Below are 26695 nucleotides of genomic sequence, written 5' to 3'. Positions count from 1 at the left end.
TGTGTGTGTATTCACATGTGTGGTGTCACATACATGTGTGCAGGTGCATATATGTGTCGAGGTCTGATGTTAATATCCAGTCTCATGGTTCTCTGCATTATTTATTGAGGTGGAGTTTATTAGTTTAACCCAGAGTTCACTGCTCACTAGTGCCACTAGTCAGCTTGGCTCAGGGAGCCCCTGACTCTCCCTCCTTGTTGCTGGGATTATAGATGGCCACCATTCCTGCCCAGCTTGTACATGATTCTAGATCAGCATGCTCACTCAGCAAGCACTTTATCCACTGAATCATTTCCTCAGTTGCTCTTGAGTTTTACTGAAGACGCTTGAGTTTCCTGTGCTATTTGCTTTGGCTTTGTTTGTTTTGTATTGCTATATTTAAGAATCACATTTGCATTTATCTTCTTGTAGATGATAAGGTCCATGAGAGAAAGGATAGTGATTTTGCTGAACATTAAATAACCAGTATTTAGTCCCCTAAGGCCTGGTATAGAGTAAGTGCTTGATAAATAATATTAGATAAATTAACTAATAAGATTGCTGTTCTTTTCTGATTAGAATCTTTGTTTTGAAAGTTAGAAATTATAGAAAAGCATAAAAATATCTCTTAAAATGCCACTTAAATGTCAATATATGTGTGTGTGTGTGTACGCACACATATAATATACAAAGATAAACACACACTTTGGAAACATTCATAAAGTTTATGAAATATTGAGAAATACGAGATTCACATATTTCAGCTACATGGTATTAATTCTTTTCCTTTCACGCACTTGTCATTCAGTGGCTGCCAACAGCTGTTGTAGACATAGCATGGGCTATTCTGTCTTTCACTATTTGTGGGTATGTCACCTTCACTGAGTCATCATTATGTACAAATTTCTGATTGTATTTTGGTTAGCTGTGATGTGGGTTTCCGGTTGAAAGGCTGTGAATGTTTTAGGAATCTTGATAACTGTTAGCATGTTATGTTACTCTTCAGAGAGCCTCTATAGTTTATAGTTAGTGCTTGTCTGGTATACCTTTGTCTTTCTTAAATAATATTTATATTTTTGTAATTTTGCTATCTGATCAGGTATGTAGTTTTATAATTACCAGTTCCTCACCTTTTGTGTCTCTCTTCCTCTGTACCACTTCTTTCTTTTCTCTTGCCTTTGACATCTCTCCCCATGTCAATATACCTTGCACTCAGAGAGGGAAAGAGGTTTCCCAAGGCCCTGATACCATCGTTCTCAGTAAGCTATCTGGCAAATGTATGAAGTGTTGTACTCTGGGCTATACTGGTGTCACTCACTCTTTGCAGACTGGATGGGGTTACTCTGGGTTCTCTTCTTGGTCTAGTAACAGTAGTTAGTGGTGGTTACTGATTGGACTAAACTTGCCACCAACACTGTTTTCTAATACATCTCCCTACTGTCATGTAATACCAACTCCTGCTCATCATGCAAAACAGGAGCCCTAGTTGAATGACTCCTGCTGATTGTTAAACCGTGCTTGTTCATGAGTGATTTTGGTCAGGATGGCATATAATGGCCTTGCTATCCTTTGTAGGGTTCACACTCTATGCCTCTGAGCACGTTTCTCTCCAGCATGAACACAGCTAAGCTGATCCTGGAAGAAGCCTCCAGGCTGCTGAAGCTCTTCTGGAGGGTCTCGGTTCCCACAGACGGCCAGTGTTCCCTTCACTGTGAGCAGGTAGGTGATCACACATGTTTGGAGGCTCAAGGACACCAGAGAGGCCTGCATCTCCATTTGTTCATTGTCCAGTCCAGGAATGGCCCACGGTTACTGTGCTCCACCTTGCAGATGTGTCAGAGGGCATGGTACCGGGGGTGTTGGGGCCACAGTAAGTTATTACCTAGCATGCCATTATTGAGTGGAACCCTGTTCACATTTCACACATGGGGAAAGCAGGGTTCAGGGCCTGGGCTGAGGAGCTGGTGTGGAAGCATATGTATGTGAACTCTGGGCTTGGTTCTTTGCTTGATAAGCTTCACATGTCAGCTTATTCTTTAGAACAGCTTGCTCATTTTTCTAGCAGTATCTTGCACTTTAGCTATCTTTGTCTGGACGTTCTGATCTGTTGATAGCTTCCACTGGATTTTAGTAAAAAACTTTTAACTAGTTGAGAATGAAAGGAGCCAGGAGTCAGGCAAGCAGGTGGAGCCTTATCTTGACCTTTTTTTTTTTTTTCCTCCCAATTTTTCAAGACAGGGTTTCCTTTGTTATTCAGAGGCCTGGGTGTCCTGGACTCACTTTGTAGACTAGGCTGGCCTCAAATTCACAGAGATCCACCTGCCTCTGCCTCCCCAGTGCCGAGATTAAAGGTGTACGCCACCACATCTGACTCTTGTCTTGACTTTTATCAGTGGGGCTCCTGTAGGTCCTGGCACAGTGTACAACACCCTAGCTAATCACAAGCATCCCGGAAAGAAAAGCATTATGGGAAAAGAAGTCATAGGTCTGCCTGGACAGACAAGTTTTTCCAAAGATGAGCAGGATGGCAGAAGGGAAGTTTGCATTTCAGCGCTCTCCAAGCTCCAAAACCTGTCAGTGAGGTTATTTGTATTGAAAGTTCCCATAATAATAATGTCCTGTGGAGGAGTTTGGATACACTAAACTCAAGGATGCCCATAATCGTTTGTGTTGCATGGGGCAGTCATTCTGAGCCCACTTTTAGCTGATGGGACACTGACTAGAAGATGAATGATAAAAGGACCCCTTGAGCTCTAGCCTTGTTGGTTTTGCATTCTCTGAACCCACAGACTTTTTTCCATTAGAAGCTTACATGACAGTCTGCCTGCTGTGTATGTCCTGTGCCTCCCTGCTGGTTCCCTCTCACCCTCAAGTATTATATGCTACATAAATAGAGAGGGCTCCTTGATCACTCAGCCATGGCATTGTCTTCTATTTCATCGAAGCCCTTTTCACAGATTGTAATTATATATTGTTTGCTTAATGCCTGTCTCCCTCTTTTCCTTCAGGGGCTGTGTCTGTGTTATTCATGTTTTTTAATGAATGAATGACTAGATGGATGAATGAATAATTTCTTTCCACTCTCGAAAATCAGTGCCTGCTTTAAATTATTTTAACGGTAACATGTCTGTGCTAAACAGTTTACCCTCAGTGTAATGTTTTTGCCTTTAGCAGACAGAGGCAGCTGTTTTTTTAAGTATACAGAATCCAGTTTGTGTCTAATACATGCGTGTGCACAGACATTCACAGACACTCCCCACCCCCACCCCCCACAGGCTAAATTTATAGCCCTGTTGATTCTCCTTCACTTGCAAATCAGACTAAGGACTGTTAGTCTTTGTGACGATTCACCCTTATTCCTGAAGGTGTCTCAGGTAAGTATGTTCACGTCAGTGTCATAGATTTTCAGAGCCAAGGAGGACCTAAGAAAGGCACTGATAGTTGCTGCTGTGTGCAGACCCCTGTGTGGTAGTAAGTTCCTTCTGGGCACATTTCTGTTTCTGCCTATTTTGCATGTGGCACCTTTTGCTTGGTCTTTGTGAACCTGACTTCGGAGTTTCAGCAGCAAGCCTAGGTACTTGACAACCTCTTTTCTCTGTTGTTTATTTGCTGTTTATATTTAATTCACCTCCCCTTTCAGCTCCTAGAACTGCTCTGCAAAGTGTGTATCAGTTTATCTGAAAAGGTGTAGGAAGAGGGACCAATATGTAGTGACCTCCCTAAAACAGAACACTGACAGGACTGTGAGCGGAGAGCTTGGAGGGTCAGGGATAGAAGATGATTTTCCTTTTTTTTATTAATTTTTTTAGATTTTATTAATTTATTCAGATTAAAACTCAGTTGTTATTCCGTCACTTGCATCCTCCCATTCCTCCCTCCCTCCCGCTTTCACCCTATTCCCCTCCCCTAGGTCTATGACCAAGGGGGACCTCCTCTCCCACTATATGGTCGTAGGCTATCAAGTCTCATCTTGGTAGCCTGATTATTGTTTCTTTGAGTGCCACTAGGCCTCCTCACCAAGGGGAGGTGGTCAAATATGGAGCACCAGAGTTCATGTCAAAGTTAGTCCCCACTCTCCACATAACCGTGGAGAATGTCCTGTCCATTGGGTAGATCAGAGTAGGGATTCAATGTTTACTATTGTATTGTCCTTGATTAGTGCGGCTGAGATAAAAAAATTCAAGTGATACCACATGCTGGTGAGGATGTGGAGAAAGAAGAACACTCCTTAATTGCTGGTGGGAATGCAAACTTGTACAACCACTTTGGAAATCTATTTGGTGCTATATCAGAAAACTGGGACCCAGCTATTCCACTCCTTGGAATGTACCCAGAAAATGTTTCACCACACAACAAGGACATATGCTCAACCATGCTCATAGCAGCCTTATTCATAATAGCCAGAATCTGGAAACAGCCTAAGTGCCCCTCAATTGAAGAATGGATAAAGGAACTGTGGTACATTTACACTGTGGAAAACTACTCAGCTATTAAAAACAAGGAATTTCCAAAATTTGCAGATAAACGGATGGGACTAGAAATGATCATAATGAATGAGTTAACCTAGCAACAGAAAGACTCACATAGTATATACTCACTTATAATTGGACACTAGCCCAAAAAGGAAGTCCCACGAAAGTCTTCACTTACCAGGAGATTGGGATAGATGTGAGAACATCCTACTGATACTCTAGGTAAGAGAAATATAGGAGATGGGGAAATAGAAGTACCCAGAGGGTCCTAGAAGCCTACAAGAAGAACATCATGATGTGTGGATCGGGGCCTGGGAGGCGGGGGTCTGCTCAAACTATTGCACTAACCAAGAAGATGGTTTCCCTAATCAACCCTCTTATGTAGATTTGAATTTGGAGTTATATAAAACTTTATATAGTTACAAGTAGAATTCATCAAAATAGGACGGGAAAGCAGTGTATAAAAGTTCATAGCAATGGGAAATCAGCCAACCATACTGTGAGTTGCTGGAGATGGAGCCATTGGAACAGACACATGAGTGATACACTGCACTGGTTTGACCAGACTCCTCAGGAGAGACATGAAGGACAAGAAGACTTCCCCCAAAGCATAAAGCTTTCAACTGTTTTCAGTGGCTGTGATTTTAACAAACCACAATGTTAAGAAGCTGGTGTGTTCCTGTTGTAAGATAACTATAAATTCTTTTCTTTTACGTTTATTTATTTTTGTGTATGGATGCATGCTTGTGCACTGACTTGCATGTGGAAAACGTAGGACAACTTGGAGGAGTCAGTTCTCCCCACCATGTGGGGCCTGGGGCTCAATCTCAAATTGCCTGAAAAGCCCAATAGTGTAAGCTCTGATGTTGCATAATATCAATGGAAATTGAGAGTTTTACTGAAAGAAGAATAAATATTAAATCAGAAAAAAAATACAAGCCATATAATCCTAAATTTGAATCATAAACATCAAAATAAACTCATGATGCATTTTCTGTTTTAAAAATTGACTGAATAACTCTATATAAAAGACTGTAGAAATAAATAAAATCAGATTCAGAGCAGCAAGCCCCCTATATATTCCAAAGCAGGGTCCAAAGCCCATGAGACTGGTGAGGGCTTCTTTAGGAAATGATTTATTTCATGTTCTAAGATGAGCTTAGAACCTATAACATCCCAGTGAGCAAGAAGGAGGAAGATCCTGGCCCTGTACAACATCACCCCCTGCAAGGTTGTGAGATGGGCAGCTGCCAGGGCCTCCTGTCTGCCAGCCTGGAGTAGCCCTGGCAGCAGTCTACCAACAACACTCCCAGGAACTGTGAGAGGCACATACTAAAAGAAAGTAGCTGTAATAATGTATTCAATTCTTGTTTTGATGCTGAATCAAATGAATTTTGTTGTGGGAGGAGGAGGAAGAGAAATTTCTGACTTGGTTATTTTTTAGAATTTGATAGAACTTTTATAGATTGAGCATCCCTAATACACCTGCCTTGAAAGTCTGGGATTTGAAATTTGTGTCCTCAGATTAGGCATGCTCAAATGGGTCCAAGGAATTATCTTCACTTTCTAGGTGTGCTTATGCTATCACAGGTTCAAAAACAACTTTTTAAAAGAGCTGTATACTAAAATATTTTATAAATGAAATGGCATGGTCAGTTTCAAACTAATATTGGAGGGAGGCTAAGCCAGTGTGGCCTGGAATTGGTAGTTGCTCCATCTGGATGGGTTCCTGGAGGTTCCTATCCAATTCTATTGATTCTGATAGATATTTGAGATGTTCAGCATAAGAAGGAAAAGAAAAACCAGGAATAACCAAGAGAAGAATAACCTATCCCAGAAGCCAGACAAAACACTGATGCCCTGTGTGGCCTTTGGGAAGGGGTGTCTTCCAGTTCTGTTTCTTGGTTCTAACTGCCTACTTGGTGTCATATAATCTGCTTACACTAGAAACTTACCCCTTATTGTGACCTCACAGAGTTAGGTAGCTTTTCTTTTTCTTTTATAATTTACAAATTGAGTACATTTGTACTATTAGGTCAAGGTGTAATTAATTATACATTTAAAATTATTTAATGTACTTTATATTTAATTGACATGGTTACACATTATTACAGGTCATACTGAGGTGAGGGTTCCAATACATGTGTACAATGTGTATTGGTAATATCAGGCTGATTGACATACCCATTGTTTATTATTTCCTTGCATTGGCATCACTCCAAATCTCCCAGACAGCTGGAGTTGCACTTTCTTACCCCCATTTTCAGGAAGTGGGAGCCAACACTTCAGGGGGTTATGTGACTTGCCTCAGGCTTGTGTGGCCAGGAAGTGGCAGAGCTAGGCTCTGAAACCTTGCTATCTTAGTATACCTTCTTCATGGGAGAAACAGGAAGATCTAAATCCAGTGGAATGACAGACATAAATACTTAAAATTCCTTGTATTAAGTGCTAGCTTGAAGATGTACAGTGTTAGGATAGTGCTAGTAAGAAATGACCTGCAAACTGGCCACTGGAACCTGCTCTTCAATGGGCACTGGTGCTCAGAGAAAAGAAAGGAGCTCTTTACTGGTTAGGGTCATTTCTGCTGTCCATCCTGATACGGGCTCCTGCGCTCCCAATAGGTAAGGACTGTTAGTTGAAGCACTAAATTAATATTATGGCCTTAAGGAATAGGGATAGGGTGATGGTTCAGATGGAAAAGTGCTATAGAAATGTGAGTATCTGGGCCTGGAAGTTCAGGTCTGTGACTCCAGCACTGAGGGAAAAGGTAGTGGTAGAATTGGCCAGTCTTCTAACTGTGAGCTTTGGGGTCAATGAACTGTCCTGCTTCAAAAGCTAAGATAGAGAGCAATGAGGGAAACACTCAATGCTGTTTTCTGGCCTCTGCATGAGTATTCATGTAGGTACATGCACATGTGCACATACACATGAATATGCATAACACACACACACACACACACACACACACACACACGTTTCAAATGGTCTGAAGTCATCCCCTGGTAGTGCCAATGTTAATGCTTTATGCCATGTCAGTATATATGTCTGTATAGATATGTGTGTCCAGGTTTATAAACTGTTATTGTTTTGGTTTTATCACTAATTATAATCATATATCAATGAAGTCCTGACATATTATTTTAGCTACAAAATTATTCCTTTTAATGTAAGCTGACTGTAGAAAGATCAGTGGGGTAAATCAGGCAAGCTCTAGGAAAGAACCATGCTTCCCCAAGACCACCCTCCCTGCTTCTACCATGCCCTTTGAATCTCAGTTCTCTACAGTGTGAAAGGTGAGCCAGGGGCAGCTATTTCAATGTCACAGATGTGGAATTTAGGGTAGCTTTGTTCTAGGACGTGACCTGTGAGATTGTGATTAGAAGACAAGTGTTCCTGGGCTCCTGGCCCATACTAAAGAATCAAAGCAAACCTAATGATGAAATTAGCGCCTGTTTTGGAGAAGCTCTGAAGTCTTTGTACCTGACATGATTGGTTATTCTTCAAAAGAGGTTAAAGCAGGGAATTAAAAAAAAAAAAAAAGATACATACCTTAAACATTTTAGTTTAGCTTAAAACAGACAAATGTCCATTCATTTGCCGTTCTTTTGATGTCGGGCCAGGCCTTTCCTTTGACTTTGGGTCTGCTGATTGGAGCTCCACATCCTCTTTCTTTTACAACCACATCCATAATGTATTTCTGTCACTACCAATTTCTGTTTCCTTAAGATGAAAAGGAAACTTAAGGCACTTGCAGAGCAATCTGAATATAGAAATTTTATAGGCTGTTCCTCCTACGTCTTTTACAGTTGTCTCTCCCACACCTAATTTGCCAGCAAAGTGTGCTTCAGTGGCTTGCCTTTATCTGGTCTCCCATGAAGCATATGTTGGTTTCCATACAGCTAACTTTCTGTTCATATATGTGGCTCACAGGTCAACTTGATATGTAAATAGATTCTGTTATTTTGTTGAAAGCACAGATACCATAAACAAGTTTGGAAACAAATTAGAAAAGATGTTACATGAACTGGCAACTTACCCTGTCATTTCTTGGTAGCAGAGGTAGCTCAGTGTAGCTAAGAGAAAAGGGGTGTCCTTTGCCCTGCAGCCAGTTAAGGGAGTCTCTGCTGTGCTACTTCACAGGATGGTGGCATTGCATCTACATTCCACTCAAAAAAAAAAAAAAAAAAAATCATTCTAAGGTTCTGTAGTTGCCAAATATTGTCATGTTAAAATTCAACATTAAAAAAGAATTTAATTTGGTATTATAACTTCTGTTAACACAAAAGAAACTACAAAAATTCGAAGCTCACCGTTGATGTTTGGTTACCACATCTATGTGTGTTTAGAGATGTGTGGATCTGTGCTTCCTTTTATGAAACAGAAGTGCCTCAGATTCAGCATTCAGTCTGTTGATTTGGGCCTTTTCTTTCACTAATTATAACCATCTTTTGAAAGCAATAAATAGAGCTCTGTAGCATCCTTTTTAATAGCTGTACAATTCTTCCTCTCAGTGTAAGGACCACAATTTATTTACTCAGATTCATATGAAACAAATCAGTCTGTTTATTGTTCTTGCAACTGGCAGTCCTAAGGTGAGCACCCGTGGAGAAAGGCATGTGCTTGTGCTGATGTGGTTCTTCCAGGGGGCAGATGCTGTGGTGCAGGATTGCCAGGTCAAAAGGATACATGCATTTACAACTCAGTAGATCCTGCATCCAATACTATCCCAAGTCCTACCATGGTTCTCCCCCACCATGCATTCTGTCCAGTTCTACTAATGTAATGTGTAAACGGGGGGGGGGGGGGGGGGAGGGGCTTTTAGCTTATTCAGATATTTTGCTAGTAAGGTTGAACATCTTTTGATATTATTTTTAGCTCACACTGTGTAATCGTTTTATGTTATTATATTTTTCTAATTCTTTTTCTTTTTTTCTTTAGATTGGAGAAATGAAGGCAGAGATCACCAAACTACACAAAAAACTGTTTGAACAAGAAAAGAAGCTGCAAAATACAGCAAAACTTCTGCAGCAGAGCAAGCACCAGGAGAAAGTCATCTTTGATCAGTGTAAGTGAGAGGACAGGGGATGGGGGTGGGGCACTGCCATAGCTGCCTACTGCCTGCCTCTGTGGGCTAGCACTGCAGCCCTGGCTTACACTCTTTGGAGGCCAGGCTTTTGAGATTTTGCCTCTATTTGAGGGTGTTTGTTTATTTGTTTGTTCTGCTTTATCTTTTTCAACCCACACATTTCTTCCAGGACTGTTCTCTCATGGAGTGACAGATTGTGCCTTATAGGATTGTGGTTGTTAGGAGTATGGTAGGCTCCTGTCTGTCCTTAAGGTGGTTGTTCTAGAGGATAGGGCCCCCTGAGATGCTTTTGAACGGAGTACGCATTGTCATCTGGAACATGGAGTGGTGGTTCAGGACAGGACATGCAGGGACAAAGGTGAGGTGTAGACTTTATGTGTAAAAACCTAGAGTAGTCACTGTCAGGTAGCAGCAGACTGTGGCAGGCTGAGGCAGGAAGGGGACCAGACAACAGGGTCTTTTGGGAAAGACTATGGGGCACATCAAGGTGGCTCCCTCCTCCTGCAGAGGATCAGCCTGTCATGCTTCATGTGAAAGCTCTGCATGGTGTTGCTACCATGGGTTTTAGTGGAGAAGGAAGAGAGGTTAAGGTCAGTGCTGGCCCTAAGATGGCCACACGAGAGACTGTTAAACTCTGTGTGCCTCATGTTCAACCCTGCAGTACTCTTCACTGTGTGTGGAGAGAAGCGGCTTCCACCAGGGTCTCCTGCAGCTCAGCCCCAGCCTTGCCCATGCTGCCAGTCAGATTGCCTGACTTGGAAATGTCACTGATTGTACCTTCCTCTATCCACTCACAGCCTAGGGCTGCTCTCTCAGCAGCATTTCTTAGAGGCACCAAGCATTGATTATTGCTAAGTAGGCAGTCTCATTAACTGTCCCCCTGGGAACATTCTGAAAAAGACTGTGAGATTAGTAAGTGTTTGAACTGCAAATGAATGAAATTCAGTTATGGTCAGGCCATGACCTCCTGTCTGGTATCCCATTCGCAAGCTCTGAGGACAGGGGAGGAGAAGTTCTGTCGTCAAGGAAGTTGGCCTTACTTAGGGATGATGGAGCCAAAAGTTTCAGGGTTATAAACTGCGGGCCTGCCTGAGACAGCCTGAAAGGCTTTGATTCCAGACTAAATCTGATTGGCCCTGAGGGATGTCAGTCAGACTGCAGAGAAGCAGGAGCAGGATTGCTGCGAAATCTTGAGGTCTCCTAGAAGCAAGAGAGCAGTGAGTGCTCCAGGCATGCTGAAGACATGGAAGGCTTTCAGTGAGCAGTCATGCTGTTGGTTAGCTTTCTTGCATTGTGCTACAATCCCAGACAGAAACAACTTAGAGGAGACGTTTGTTTTGGCTCACAGTTTGGAGAGTATAAAGTTAACCATGGTGGTGGGGCCCGTTCCCATCTGTGAGAATAGTAGCTTGAGGAGGCTGGTCTCATTATGTGATAGACAGAAGGCAGACAGGATTAGAGGGGGCAAGCTATCATCCTAATCCTAGTGGCCTATTCACACCAGCAAGGCTCACCTTATAACCTCTGCAAATGGTCCCACCAGTTGGGAACTGAGTGTTCAAACACAGGAGTCCATAGGAGAACATTTCATGTCCAAGCCATAATAGAGGGAAAAGGGAACAAAGAGCCTGTGGGCCGCGCCCAAGGAGGAGCAGCAGGGTTTGCGGTGGTCCATTGTGCATCAGAATATCACATGGCAGGGCGAGGTTTCAAAGACCTATTACAGCCTCTCTGACAGGCAGGGCTGCGGAGGAAGGGGGAATTTGAAAGACAGGATATTATGGGTCTGGCTGAGGGACTTATGTCACCTATGGAAAAGAGGAGCCCTCAAAGACGTGGTCAATAGTGGCAGTTGTGGACATGCTCAGGTGCTATGGAATATTTGGACCAGACACCTGGAGAAGCAGGGGAAAAAGTGGTACTTTACACAGCCTGAAGCCAGAGAATGAGGCTCTGGCTCAGCTTCCCCCTGAACAGCCACAAGGCTGCTGCTGCTGCTGCTGCTACTGATTCTAGTTTGGAATGAGGAATTTCAGGGGCCAGTAGAATTCAGCTCAGATGGTGGATAACCCTACTATGGCAGATCTGAGAACCAGATCCAAAAATGCCACATCCTGGGACAATATGTGAGAGCTGGGAATGTTCCCAGGTCTGAGCTGTGCCATTCTGTGTGACATGTATTAAGTGGCTCTGACTCTGAGTTTTAGCCTCCTCCTCCCTAAACAGAGCCAATCATTTTAAAACACAGTTTACCACAGGGCTCTGCTACTAGTTATAAATCCAGCTGTAGAATTGGGAGAGTGATGCCACCAAGGTGGGGGACAGAAGAGCTGCCCCATCGGGTGCTGGTTTCTCTACAGTGAGTCCCTGGATACTCCTAAGCCCATTAACCTGCCAAGTCTGTTCCTGGTTTTGAAGTGACAGAGTGGGATTGACATAGTGTCTCCTCCCCCACCTCCTTCACATGAGAACAAGGATGAGAAAGGTCCAGGGTCTTGTCCCTTCTGTGCTTGGACCAACACTGTACTTCTTCTCAGAACCTATAGGAGAGGGCTGGGGAAGGGTGAGACCTGGGAACCTGGGACCCTACCACTCATGAGTCACATGGCCTGAAACTGCCCGCTTCACTTCTGTGCCTTAGGTCCTCTTTTGCCAAGTAGGGGTAGTAATCCTGTTTCACAGGATTGGAGTCTTCAATTAGACAGGGCCTGTTGTGGGGCCAGACAGGCCCACCAGTGGAGTGGGAGATCCCTAGACTGAGGTCAGTGTGATTTGGGATGCACTCTTTACCACTCTGAGCTTTGACTTCTTATCACAGCAGAGATTTCTGAGTGTGGGCACCTGGGTGGTGTGTCTGTTTAGATGTAAAAGAGACTTCAAAACGTGGGCTAGCGGCGCCTTAATGCTTATGAAGAGCTTGGCTCACTGGGTACAGCCAGTGGTCTTTCAAGATTATTTTTAACCTCCGTGCCATGACAAACTTTTCTGGGTCACAGGGCCCTTGACGGATCTTGAGAAAGTGATGGTCTCCGGTCAGAAAAACTCACAAATCCCTATCCACACAAGAGCTGTATGCTGGTATACTGGGCTTCTTAGAGCACATTGTGAACCCTGAGGCCAGGGGTAAGGAGACACAGAGAGGCTGGGAACACCTGTGGCATTCTCTTTATTCAGATAAAAGTGAAGCCCACTCTGTCTCTGCCTCCAGATGGATTTTTTTGTGAAGCAAGAAAAGAATATTTCCTCTAGTCGACCACAGAACAGTTATTCTGAGTAAACAGGCATTGGGCCATGTGCTAAACATGAGTCACAGGTAGCCTCTGCAAGCACGAGCCAAGAGCCTGCATTTTGAGGAGCAGTGTACATCCTGCTGCTTCACAGCCTCCCAAGTGTACTGCTTCTAGATTCCCAATCAGGCTCAGGCACTGATATTTTTCTTACTGTTTTAGTTGATGCTGGGCAAGAAGGGACTGGAGAGGGAAGCCCCTTCATGCATGGTTACCCCTAGTTGGTAGGCACTTGTGTTCTTTTCAGGGTCTGACACAGCTCAAGTGTCGGTGAACAGGAGCCTCTGAACTTCCCCATTAGCCCACTCCTGTTTAGTCAGAACGCAGCTTGCCCTGTGTAACCATGCTGAGTTGTTACACCAGCTGAAAGGGAGGAGATAAAATGCCCTGAGTTCTTTCTTCCAGAATACCAGAAGCATGTTTCCAGAAAGGTTGGATAAAACTTTATTTTCACAGGACTTCCCTAGATCCTTCGTGTGAGCTTCCAGGTGGGGGCTTCCCAGATGGCCCGGGACACCAGAGGAAGCTGGACACTGTCAGACCCTGCCCTCTACACTGCCCAGCACCACCCTCCTTCCAAACCTACAGAAGGGGAGCCAGGAGGCCATGCAGGGCCTGGCATTGCCTCTGAAAAATCAAATGCATGCATACTCTTTCCTTTGGGGACCTGTGAGGGCTTGAAGTATTGTCTATAGCCCACCCTTTCCGACAGATTATTTGGCTCTGACGTTGAGAAAGAGCACCAAGACCTTCGTCCTTCTCTCTGGTCTGGATGCTTCAGGGCTGTTGTGTTACTCATTGCTGTGACAAAAATACCCCAAAGAAGTAGCTTAAGGGAGGAAGGGTGTTTTTCGGCTCATGATGTGGGGGCATATGGTCCACCGTGGTGGGGAATGCATACGGGAGCAGCACAGCCAGCGGTAGTAGAAGCTGACAGCTCATTTATGTCTTAGTGGTTCAGAAAGTCCAAAGTGTGAGCCAGAACCCGAAGTACATATCCTTTCAAAAGGCTTGGCTCCAGCAGTCCACTTCTGCTAGCTAGGCCTCAGCCCCACAGGTCTCATAACCCTCTATGATGGTCATCTTTAACTGTGAATGTGACACAGCCTAAAGTCACCTGGGAAGAGACTCTCAATGAGGGATTGTCTGCACTGGGTTGCCTTGTGGGAATGGCTGTGGGGAGTTGTCTTACTAAGATGTAGGAGGACTCATCCATTCTTTGGGCAGGAGGATTCTGAGCTGGTAAGAGCAGAGAAATTGAGCTGGATACAAGCAAACAAGCCAGCCAGGAGCATGCGTGCGTTTCTGCTTTTGCCTGTGGGTGTTATGTGTCTAGCTGTTTGGGGCTCCTGCTCCCCTGACATTCACACTGAAAGACTATAACCTAGAATGGCGAGATGAAGGAAACCCTTCCCTACGGTGCTTCTTGCCAGAATATTTTATCACAGAAACTTAAATGATGCTAGGATACTTTCCAAAACAGTACCTCCAGCTGAGGGTCGCGTTTTCAAACATGAACCTGCTGAAGCTCCTTCAGCAGCTGTCCAATTGTCTGGGCCCAAGCTTCCTGCTCACTGTTTTCATTCTACTCCTCTGTGGCTCTAATTGCTTTTTTTTTTTTTTTCCTTTCTCCTCAGTGGTCATCATCCACCAAGTCCTTCAGAAGGCCAGGGGAAACCTGGAGGTAATGGCGCTTGGGTTGTTTGCACTGAACACTTTGGGATATTAGGGCTTAGGGAGGTTGGACTGTCTTCTTTTAAAGAATAACGTCGGAGGTGAGACGAAGAGATATAGCCTCCACAAACAGCTGTGGTTTTCATCTGGAAGAGTATGAAAAGTTCGATTCTGTCACAGCTGTCCTCTGTGGATGCTCTGTTTCAATGCTGTTTTACCAGTGAGAAGTACAGCAAACAGCAGCCCACGCAAAGGCATGTGGCATATGCATGCAGACTTTCTGGAATGAATGAATAAGTGAATTCAGTGCATGTTCATGGTCATTTTGTTCTGATGTATAGTGATCAAACTGTCTTTAAAAGAAGTTTTAAAATAGTACCTCACTTTGAACTCTGTGAGGGATCTTACTTCAGAAACTCCATGACCTAATATTCTCATTCTCTCTCTCTCTCTCTCTCTCTCTCTCTCTCTCTCTCTCTTCTCTCTCTCTCTCTCTCTCTCTCTCTCTCTCTCTCTCTCTCTCTCTCTCTCCTCTCTCCTCTCTCTCTCTCTTCTCTCTCTCTCTCTCTCTCTCTCTTTTGTTTTCCCTTTTCCTAGCTCAGGCCCAGGGTGGCTGCTCATCCAGAAACATCCAGTCCCAGCAGGCCAGGCTCCTGAGGAGAGCTCTCAGCTAATAAAGCTTGTGGTCCTGAGATTGCGTGCCTCTGTCCTCACTGTGGCTCCTGGTGATGGGGGAAGCAATGGCTGCCACCAGAGGAAGTGTGGCGATGTGCTGTGCTTTCTGTCTGAAAGTTGGCTTCAGGTGGTAGTTTCAAAGGCACCATTGCTCTGCAGTCAGGCACCAGAAAGGCTCTGAATGCTCTGATTGATCTGGAGTACCCTGCACACTGGCGGGCTTCACACCCTCAGGTCTGAGAACTCAGCTTTCATCCAGCACTGCAGTTAGTGGATTCTCCTTAAATGATTCATTCTGTTTCAACCGTGTGATTCACGTATTTTGGGTGGAGCCTCAAAGCCTAGATCCTAAACTCCCTTGCGAGACACACCAGTGTCTTGGGAGCCATATGGCCCTCACCTCTCACATACTTCTAGGCCCACTCTAGAATCCAGAGAGAAACGAGTCAATGTGGGGCTGCTTTGGCTCTGTGCCTCCCTAGGCAGGCCCTCAGATGCAGTAAACAGAGTGAGGCTTGTGTGATGCTAGTGTCCTGTCTGCATGGCTGCCCTGTGTTGCTGCTTGATGGACTTGGTTGCTGCAGCCCTGTCACTGACTTTCATATTTAGCTGGTCTTGGCCTTGTACTGAGCCGCATGGGTTCCTGAACATTAAACACAGCCTTGCTTAGCTCTGGTTATTGCTGACTTTTTCTTTCTGCAAGAGCCCATCCTGTTTACGTGTGGCTTCTTAGTGTCTCCCATCCTTCCACCTTGCCTGCTGCCTCATCTCTTCTCCTCTGACCTCTCGGGCACTCTGCTCTGGTCCCTCGGCCATTCCCCATCTCCAGGCTGCTTTCTAGTCTTTGGTTCGTTTCTCTTGAGTCTCCTCCGTCCTTTCCCTAAAGCAGCTAAGGTGCAGAGGCATACTGTGCATCTGACCAGGCATTCCCCACCTGCCTGTGTTGGCAGCTTTCACTGTTCTCTGCTTCCAGGCCAGGCCCTGGCAGGGATCACAGTGCCCCAGGTCTGGCTGCTAGCTCTCTTCCCCTTTTCTCCTCTTGCCTCTTTGCTTCCAGCTGGTTGTTTCAGCCTAAGATGCCCTGCTGTTCTTCCCAGGATCAGCCAGTCCACTGCCTTTCCCTGCCATTTCTTTCCGAGCCAGCTATGAGCAGTCCTTCAGAAATCTTTTCCCAAGCTAGAATCCTAAGACTCCTAATTCTGGACATCCACTTTCTCTCTGACCTTGCCCCAGCTCCTTCTGGACACTTCCTGTTTGCTGATGCTCCCTGCGCTCTTGGAGAGTACCCTGTGTCCACAGTGAATGGCAAGTTTATGCATGCATGTGCACACACACACAACAGGACAGACAGACATGCAGAGATAGAGGTAATGCTGGCCATTGGCGTTGCCCTTCATATCCCTTCTTCCAGACTCCAGGTGGGCTCTCCTGCTGCCCACCCGATAGCTACCCAATAAGGCAGCTGTCAGGCCCCTCAACTGCTTAGCCAAAGAGCTAAGGCCCAGGAACCTGCTCTCTGTCTCTGACTCCTCAGCTGGGCCAGCCTCTTCCTGCATGGGCTCCTGCAGTTTGTGCTCTTTTCTTTACCGCGGCATCATTTTATGGTGTACCACTGTGTGAAAAGCAGATTTAGGTTCTGCTTCATGTGAGGTTCCCTTCTCCACAAGTTCACCCCTTTTTCTTGAGACAACACTTGCCTGCTGAGAGCTGCAGACCTTGCTTCTAGCCCCCAGCCACATACTGCTGTCCACAGTTTGCACACCTGTTCAGTAGGAATTACCTTCCCACCTACCCCTGATGTTGTGAGCTGCAAGAATTGCAGTTAGCTGAACAGGAAGGCTCTTGTCCTAAGTCAGCACCTCTTCTTCAGCGTCTCTCTGTGGTTGGCCGCAGGCCACTGCTGTCTGGAGTGCCTATGTCAGATGTGCAAATAAGCATATGTGAGCAGTGCTTTGAATCATGAGGAACACTCAGGCCAGGCCGGACAATAGACCTGGGTTCAAGTGTATCTATGGTGAACAGTGTTACCCTGACTGGTACATGCTTAGCACATTGCCCATGCGAGCTGAGCTTGGGCATTGGCATGGACGTTAGCTGAGGTTTTGGAACCTCTGGTCACTAAACCTGGGGTGCCTGTGAGCAGCAGCCTGCATGGCTGGACCTCTGGGAGCCCAGGGTTACCTCATTTCAGGTCTCCCACAGTCTTTCAGCAACACAGACATCCAAAGCAGCTGTGATGTTATTCTCTAACCTAAAATACTCCCAGACATTAGCTGGGGAGGTGGGGAGCTCCTTCGTCTGGGAGGCGGGGGAGCATTCTAGTTTGTTTTGCCTGGATGAGGGCCAAGAACAAACTGCAAATTTGGTCCTTGGAAAATGTTCCATTGTCCCTGGTGAGTTAATTTTACCAGCAGCTGAATTCAGGAGCCTCTGAAGCAGTAATCAAAAAAAAAAAAAAAAAGTGTCAATTTCCCATTGGTGAAATTAATCAGCACGTGTGCCTGAGCAGCTGCACCTGAGAGGCCCAGCTGCAGAGGCTAAATATATAGTGAGGCAAGAGGGCCCGGCAGGGTCTCCTACCCTCTCTGCCTTGGGAATGGCCTTCAGTGTCATTCTCATACCCACATGCTCTGGGTCTAGCCCACCGTGAAGCCCAAGGTGCTCTCTGTCAGACACCTCCTTTATTTGGACCCCTGCACATTTCACCATACAGGAAACTGAGTCTTGAGAACCTGCTCTCTGAATGATCCTGCTGTCTGGATCTTTCTTCCAAGAATGTTGTCTGTTGTTTAAAAAAATTTTTTAAAGTAGCCATTGCTCTGTGTTCACAATGGCCTGGGTGGCCAAGGCAGGGGCGTGGAGACCCACAATTGAATTCCTTGACACAGCAGCCCTGAGAACTGCTTGTAAATGACCTGTGAAAGCAGAAAGACTGATCTTGTTAATAAGGTCTCAGTATTGTGGAGGCCAAGAAGCCTGCCTTCGGGAACCTGGCCCTGCCAGATTGCCTCTTCAATCTTGGCTGTATTTTAAGTCTAAATCAAAAATTCAATTATCAAAATGACTCATCCTGTCTCTGGAGAAGCTCAGACTGCCCCAGCAGCAGGGCTACTTCCCTCTCACCACAGACAGGTCTCCCGTCCTGAGCTGTCAGGTTGCAGGTAGGTGGCTGTGGGCAGACCCTGAGAGCCAGCCTCTTGCTTTAGGCCTCAGGGCTCTTGATTGGAGCAAGCTTCAGTTTCCTCATCAGTAGGTGTAATGGGCACTATGAAGTCAGACTGGCCAGACACGAGTAACTCCTCACAGTCCCTTCTTCCATGTAGAAGCATAAGCTAGTGTCCACGTACCTCTGGCTCCCTTATTCTCTAGACTCCCTGTATCATTAGGACCACTTGATCCCCAAAGCCATCACTTCCTCCAGGTGACCATCTGCTCTTACCTGGATAACTTGCAGTGGTTTGTCCCTTGAGTTTCCTATGTCTACCCTGATCCTGTCCAGCTGCCCTCACACACTGCAGGTTTCCACACAAAGCGAATTTTGTCACCCTCTGGTTAGCCCCAGAGGGACCTACCATCACACTTCTGACATGACATGCAGGCTGCCTGTACCTGTGTTCTAGCATCTTAGGCCCCTCACCCTGGTCACCAGATCTTCCTTGGCACATGCCCATGCCCCGCATGCTTTTACCATGCCTTCCATTGTTAGCTGACTCTTACTTGTGATCTGTGGCACAGTCTTTGGTCTTTCTAGCTTCACTGTTTATGGACTTCCCTGATGATTATCCCTTGTTTAGAATCTTGATAGCAACTCTGGTAGAGCCTAGGTATCAGGAGGCAGTGACATCATTGGCAAATAGCAGAGAAGCCGTCTGGTTAAGGTGGGTATGTTGGCATAGGATGTCTGGGGGCTACTGAAGGGTCCAGACTGGAGTGTACTTGTGGGAACCAAGATGGGGTGTGTCAGGACACTCTGCCTTGGAGATGAAGGAGCAATGGGAGGGTGTCAGGATGCTAAGTCTGGCTCAGACCATGGGAGAGAACTTTAGGGAGGTGATTAATGCCAACTGCCAGCCTGTTGAAATAAGGATAGGAAAGCGTTCCCTCTGTAGAGGTTTATAGGCTACAAGGGATCCAGGGGAGAGACTTGAGATATGGGGCTGGGTGCAAGCAGCTTGGAGATCAATGTATTCTTGGGAAGATCACTGGGCATCTTGTGATCATTGTGTTCATAGGATGAAGGAAAAATCTAGGGAGAAGGCCAGAGCTTTAAAAGGCTGGACATGTGGCTTGTACCCCTAATTCAGCATCACCAAGGAGGCAATGACAGGAAGATCCCTGGGGCCTGCCTAACCTAATCAATGACCTCAGACCAATGAGATCTTCTCGACAAACAAGGTGGATGGTAACTAAGGAATGATGCTTACAATTTTCTGTGGCCTCCATGTATGTGTGTGTGCCAACCCATGATACACATGTGTACCCACACAGACATCCACAGATAAACCTGGAGATGAGGCCTTTTGGAAGGCATGAGAAAGCCTTGGTACGTCCCCAAAGAAGGCCAGCCCTATGCCCACGAGGGCATAGAATTTCTTATCGTGGCTGTAGCTGCAGGGCAGGGGCTAGCAGGAGAGGGAGCCTGTGCAGCAGGGGCTCTAGCCTGAAGGTGGATTCCAGGACTTACCTGATGCCTCTGTCCTATGTCACATCATGACCTAGGGTGATCTGTGTGATGGCTTCAGGTAGCTCCTGTTTAGAGACAGGATAGTATCCAAGAAGCTTTTCAGGAAGGTCTATTTTGGTTGTCAGATTCCGAACTGCCCCCAGGAAATGATCCAAATATCCCTTTCCTCAACTTTGCCTGTCTTCTTACCTTGTTTGTTTCCTGTCTTCATGCTGCACTGCTGGGAAAGCCACCCATAGCATGGTCCTCTTACACGCTTTGGGCCTTCTTTCCCCCTTGACCTCTCTTCACTCTCCCCTCCATTTCTGCCCATCCTTACAACCTGAAGATGGTCAGGCACCTCTGGTATAGAAGAAGGCAGCAGTGTTCCTCTGGGTCTTTCTATCTCCAGCTCCTACCTGGTGTCTGAGGGTCAGGATGAGCTACAGTACAAGCCAATGACACTACCAATCCAGATACCATTCTCCCTTGATACTTGGCCCTCATGGCTTTATTTCCCATCCATCTGAACCATGTTTGGTGTTGTTCCTAACCCTATCTATGTGGTACCAGTCTCTTCACTCTCTTCACAGGCTCTGTAACTCCTTGCCTATGTATACATCACTCCTAGTCTAAAGTGCTCATCTCGCAAGTCTTCAGCCCAACTACCACAGTCACCAAAAGACTCACCCATGCATCATTTCTAGGCAACCATTCTTTAAATCACAGTTTTCCCCTGTATAAGAATGACATTCCTATTCCCTACTCCTAGTAACTGCATTAGAATTAGATTTCAACTATTAGAAGCTAAGTTAGTTGAGACCAAAAAATGGATCTAAAGCCCCATTGATTGACCATATTAGTAGAGACACAGTGTCCAAATGAACAAATTGTCTTGTTCTGCCCATGACCTGCCCATTTGCTTTAGGAGGCTTGTGAGCAAAGTGGATTACATGTCAGTTTATGGACTTCGTTTTTTTCACCCATTGAACATAAATACCAGGAACTATGTTTTATATGGTTAAATTTAATCCTATTGAGTAGTATGGACTTTAATTTTTATTGTTATGTATAAGAATATTTTGCCTGCATGGACCTAGCTGCATCATGTGTCAGCAGTTCTTTAGAGACCAGAAGAGACGTCAGACCCCTGGGACTGGGATAGCATAATTGTGAGCCAGCATGTAGGTGCTCTTAATCTCGGAGCCGTCTCTCTGGCCCTGCTGTTATGACCTTTTGATAGATGAAGAATTCACAGCCTCTTTGGTATTATAAAACAGTGCTTGTGGCAGACAGAACGATAGCCCCTTAAGACGCCCACACCTGCCATCTTCCGTTTCTCTGGACCTGGAAATGTGATTGTTTATTTGCAAACAGACATGTACAGAGGTTATCCAGATTCACAACCTTTGCTTGAAGAATTTCTGTTTTACCCAGGTGGCCCTAGTCTATTTAGAGTACTTAAGAGAGGAGAACCTTTCCTAGGTCAGAGAGCAAAGACATCTAGAAAAGGAACAAGGGCCATGGTAATGGTAGAGGGCTTGGCCAGGACTCTAGGACTGCAGATGGCTTTGAGAAGCAGGGAAGAGCTGCAAGCCTGTCCCCTCGATTAGCTGTTTTATTGTCACTGTTAAAAAAATGCCAGAGCTTAAGAGAGAAATGCATTGGGTTTGTGCCTTCACCCGGAGACAAAGGCATGGTATATAAAGAGAAGCCATCTGTAATGGCAGGAGCTTGTGGTAGCAACTTGTTCACAAGGTGAAGACGAGAAGCAGAAGCATGTAGAACCTTCAAGGCTGGCCTCTACTGATCGATCTCTGCCAACCACACACACACTCCAAAGGCTCCATAGCCTTTTGAAATATGGGCAGCAGCTGAAGGCATTCAAAACCAATATGTCACTGCACTCCAGGAAAAATAATTCTTTGTGGTCAGTGAAACCTATGCAAGGTGTTTGCCGTGGTTCCACATCTCCCAGAAAGGCTGCTGGGTACTAAGCTTCATCGGTCTCTGCATGGAAAAAGATGAAACATGGTGTTGAGTTTGCTTCCCTAAGGAATATCAGGCTCCAGGCGGGGAAGGGTGGAGCATGGAATGAGGACCATGCCACAAGACTTCTGGTCCATCCAGGGATGCAGGAAAAGAAGATTTTTCTATAGCAAAGTGTTACTGCTCTTTTACTTAAACAGCCACCTTGGACAGCTTGGTCTTCATGTGGGTCCCCTAGGAAGGAGAGAGTGGGGCTGTTTCTGACATGGACTCTGTTGGCTGCTTTTGTTCACTTTCCCCTAGAGGGGCTGCCTTGCCAGGCCATAGGAGAAGAGGATGCACTACGTTCTGATGTAACTTGATGTGCTCGGGTGAGTTGGGGCTCCCCTTTTCTGAGGAGCAGGGGAGGGAGGATAGGGTAAAGAGGGAGGGGATGTAAAGTGAATGGATGGATGGATGGATAGATAGATAGATAGATCGATAGATCAATCAATAGATAGATCGATCGATAGATAGATAGATACATAGATAGATAAAAACAGCTGCTTTAGAGGCAGGCACTGCAGGTGAATGTAGTTCACCCACACCAGGTCAGGTTACAGTTCAGGGGTCCAGCAATGAGTTCTTCAGGAAGAAGAGTGGGGGGAGAGGGGGAGGCTTCTTTCCTCAGTGCTACAGCTCAAAATAAACAGCCAGTCTCAGTGAGGTAAGATTGTGTGTGTGTGTGTGTGTGTGTGTGTGCACGCGCGCGCGCGCGCACACACACATGTGCACGCACTATAAACCTTAGGTAGCGGGAGGGGTTTTGAGGATGAATGCCTGTCATTGCCTGGGACCGGGCTGGCAATGCTCTATTTACATGGGGAAAGGTAGCAGGCGACAAGCTCACGTAACTGACCACCTGTAACCACTTTGGGGTTGTGTTAAGCTCTCCTGAGGCAGGCAGGGAAACAAGGAGAGAGCTTTGTCCCACATCTGTTCTCAGCATGAAATTTTAAAACTAAACTTTAAATTTGAAGTTTGACGTTTCCGGGGTTTGGACGTGCACCATCTCACTAGTTATGTGCCATTTCCCCAGGAGTTTTTGTCCAAAAGCCTTACAGTTTGCCTGGAGTTCCGTTAGGACAATAAGGTCGGCTGTCCAGCGGACCTGTGTTTGTGATAATCTCTGATGACAGCAGTGGAAAACTAACATGCTGTAGTGAATGTGAATGTGATCAGATGGTTCACATGTTGTGTGTCATGTTCTTGTAGCAGTGACAGGGTGTATTGAATACCTGGTCTGTGAAGTCATGAACATCCATCCCTCAAAGGGTTTTGCAGAGGCTGTGGATATCAAAGAAGAGACTATTGGCTGGGCGAGTAGGTGCTGGCACAGGGCCTTCTATGAAGAACCTCCAGATATTAATAGCCAGAAGCCATGTGCCCAGGGCTGAGAGACTGTGGTTCTCCCATTCAGGCCTCTTCCACCACCCTCAGGCAAGTTGTTATATATGGTTACGGGCCTCCATTACTTCAGAATGTGTCTATGTAATTTGTTGAAGGAATTATTGAAATGTATAATTACAGTGTGCATTGCAATATAAAACAAGTCTATTATATTCATTTGATGGAACCATGTGCCATAATGTCTATTCTAATATAAGTGATCCTGCTGTTAGAGTGTTTTATTGTATGTGATGGTAATTGTTCCTCCACAGACCTCAGCTGCCCTCCATTCCCACTTAGTTTACATATTTCTTCAGCACATTCCTGCTGCCGCAAGACATGGATACCTAGACTTCCCAGGTGTGACAGTATTAGAGGGCACCTTATCTAGTCTCCTATTAGGCAGGTGGATAACTAAAGCCCGGGAGTGGGGGTAAAACTGTCTGGCCAAGACCCAGAAGCAGTGACTTGTGAAGCAGTGATTGGGGGTAGAGGTGTGTGTGCAAACTGTGAGGGCCTATAGCAGATGCTGGCTGCTCTGCATCAGGTTTACCCTGTCACCCTGGCCCTCAGGTCTGAGGTCTCAGCCCTTCCAACAGGAATTTCCACTTCCACCTCCTTGCCACCAGATTGATTATTTTTCATACAAGGCCAAAGTACTTTCTTCGCAGTATGGTAGCATTTCTATCGTCCTAGTTGTTTGAGCCCTAGTTTTTCAGTGTTTCACCTTCTCGAGGTTCTTTATCTCCTTCACTTTATTCCTTGTGAGGTGAGGAAATCTACCCAAGATCACATAGCAGGTACTTGTCCCTGCTTCTTCTGGAAGGAATTCTGGGGACAGTCAGGCACTTTGGAGCCTCGAGAAGCGGAAGTTCCTATCTGGGTGTTCTTTTGCTTTAGGACCTGGGCAGCCTCACAGTCATGTAGTCATGTTGCCTACTGAGATCTCTGAAGGGCCTCCGCCTAAACATGGCAAGCATGGCTCTGGTAGGCCTTGCCCTTCTCGCACTCCCTCTTGCTCAACACTGTTAGATTACGTTCTTTAAGCTAGCCACCAAGGTTTTGTCCCTTATTTGGCCACTTCTTCCTCTTGAAGCTGACTACCAAGGTCCAGCTATCAATTACTGAAGTCTAACAATCCATGCTCCTTTTTGGCTACCCTAATTAACCTGTCCAATCAAAGTGAAATACCTCATCTCAATGTGGGGTTTCTCCCTCTACCTTGATAAACTGCCATTTGCCTACAAGTTGTGTCTGTCTCTCTAGACAGTCCTTTGTCCTGGCTCAAATATCTTTCCCTCTTTCCTCTTCTCCTTTGTCCTCTGTCTGCTGTCTTTGTCTATTCCCCCATCTTTTGTCTCTCTGGGACAAATAAATCTCCTTTGTGCTGAGAACTGGGTCTTGGGGTGTCTTGTCCTGATACTAGTTCTTTCAAGTTCTTTCCCCAAGGAGGTGCCAAGGGACTCACTCTTGCTTCCAGGATTCTGGGCAGAGAATGGGAACTTTTGATGGGATGTATGCTGGAAGAAGACATTTCTAAGCTTACAGTAAAGGTACAGAAGTGGTCTTTTGCTGGGATCAATGCAGTACTATGTTAGAAACTGAGAAACCGAAAATACTGCCATCTCAGCAATTTTATTCTCTGTCTTGTCACTGGGTCCACAACCAGTTCTTAGATTTCATGGTCCTTTCACCTATCTATAGCTTTGAGGTTCATAGTAGTTAGACCTAGGGACCTAGGCCTGGCTGGGTATGGGCAAGCCACCACAAGGCTCTCTTTCACTGATCCTTTCCCCTCACACCTTCCCATCCATAGGATGAACCCATGCAGGTCATGCACTTGGTTCATTAGAAAGGCTCAGCTCTGATTACATGCAATGTGACTGTTGGGTTTCTCCCTTTTGCAGAAGAGGAATTACCACCTAGAGAGGGTAGGGCTTTTGCTCAATCACATGCCTACTGATCTTGAGCTGGCCATTAGGTGTGGCTGACTCCATATGACCCCCTTGACTGCACCTGACCCCCTAGAATGCACCTTATCCCCAGACTAACTGAGTAAACTGCTAAGCAGAGATGAGGCTTAGCCATATACAGCATGTGTTTCAAATACAGCCAGCTCTGATTTGTGTTAACTATTTCAAATGTTGCCCAGGAGCATCTCCTTTCTGTGTTTGAAAAATAACCCATCTCAAATTCTTTACACCTTTGCAAATACAGTGAGGAGTCTGGAGGCGATAATCCAGCAACAGAGCTAAGCAGAGGAAGGTCATCTTTTGAAATGATACAGAAGTGCTGTTTCCTTACTAAGGGGCTTAAGTTAGGTGGCTCCAACTGGGATGCAAACCTTAATTCAGTCTCTGCAGCTGCTAACGTACTTGTTGCTCAGAGAATAGATATTAATTGACAAGCAACTAAATAAATAACGTGTAACATGAAAGCAAACACAAGCTTCAAAGGAGGGGGAAACCAGCAAAAGAATGAAATTAAAAATGTGTGGGATTGAATAGTGGCTTCCACATTCCATGAAAATGACATCAAAAGGCTTTTCAAAATATTTGATTTCTGGTAAAGATACAGTTGAAATCTTCTGTCCTCATGTCCCTGAGGTGATATCATCAGAGGTGATAAGTGAGAAGAGGAAAGAGGTTCTCCAAAAGGGACTAGAGATCTGTTGGGAGACATACTGGGCCCCAGAGAGACAATGGGTCAGGTCTCCCAGAGGCTAACCTTTGGCATGGCTTGAGTTGTATAGCCTGCAAAAATAAGTTATAATTTGAACCCCTAGTGGCTTCATTTTGAAACAGGATCGTTGCAGGCACAATTAGTTAAGGTCATACTGTAGTAGGGTGGGCCCCCAATCCAATATGATTAGTGACCTATTAGGAAGAGGAAGACAAGGGAGATAGATAAATGAAAGGTCTAGAAATAAAAAAATGCCTAGTTGCAGCAGCATATCCAAGACTAGTCTCAGCAGTGGCCCAGTGCTTATGGCGCTTCAAAAACCAGAAACCTTGAACCAGACCAACGATGCTGTTACAAAGAAAGAAAATCCCAAATGTTCAATTTTACCAATGAAGACTTGGGAGCCAGATGGTGGGGAGGAAAGCCTGCCAGCTCAGAGAGACAGAGAAAGCACCCAGCTGACCTTTCTACTCACTTCACATCCTGAAGGAATAAGCCCAAAACCAAAAGCTCAAAGCTAAAAGCCCCAAAGGCCAAAAGCCCTAGGCCAGAAGCTTGCTAGCTCAGCTGACAACCCAGAAGGAAGAAGCTTGCAAGTTCATCTGACTGCCCAGGAGGAAAAAGCCAAAAGCTAAAAGCCAGAAAGCCCTTCTTCTCCACACCGTCTTAAATACCCTTCAATTCAAAGTCCCTCCTTTCTGCTTAATTCCTGTCAGCTGGTTACTTGCTCTGCCTCTTGACTTAGGGTTAACTTTATTTA

General features: G+C 45.5%; 1 protein-coding gene across 2 annotated transcripts in view; it reads left to right on the top strand.

The window, feature by feature from the left end:
* Window positions 1-15437, top strand: part of Cdk5rap2 (CDK5 regulatory subunit associated protein 2) — a 174472-nt gene extending 159035 nt beyond the window's left edge. Inside the window, exons 33-36 of one of the 2 annotated variants that reach the window (XM_051163243.1) lie at window positions 1555-1698; window positions 9390-9516; window positions 14462-14508; window positions 15096-15437. In XM_051163243.1, the coding sequence (XP_051019200.1) occupies window positions 1555-1698; window positions 9390-9516; window positions 14462-14508; window positions 15096-15155 (378 nt within the window). In that variant the 3' untranslated portion in view covers window positions 15156-15437. The remainder of the gene's footprint in view (window positions 1-1554; window positions 1699-9389; window positions 9517-14461; window positions 14509-15095) is intronic. The other variant, XM_051163236.1, reaches the window with a different exon arrangement.
* The last annotated feature ends 11258 nt before the right edge of the window (window positions 15438-26695 follow it).

This window comes from Acomys russatus, chromosome 2 (genome assembly GCF_903995435.1).
Source record: "Acomys russatus chromosome 2, mAcoRus1.1, whole genome shotgun sequence".
In the NCBI taxonomy this organism is placed as follows: Eukaryota; Metazoa; Chordata; class Mammalia; order Rodentia; family Muridae; genus Acomys; species Acomys russatus.
This window is presented reverse-complemented; position numbering and strand designations above follow the sequence as displayed.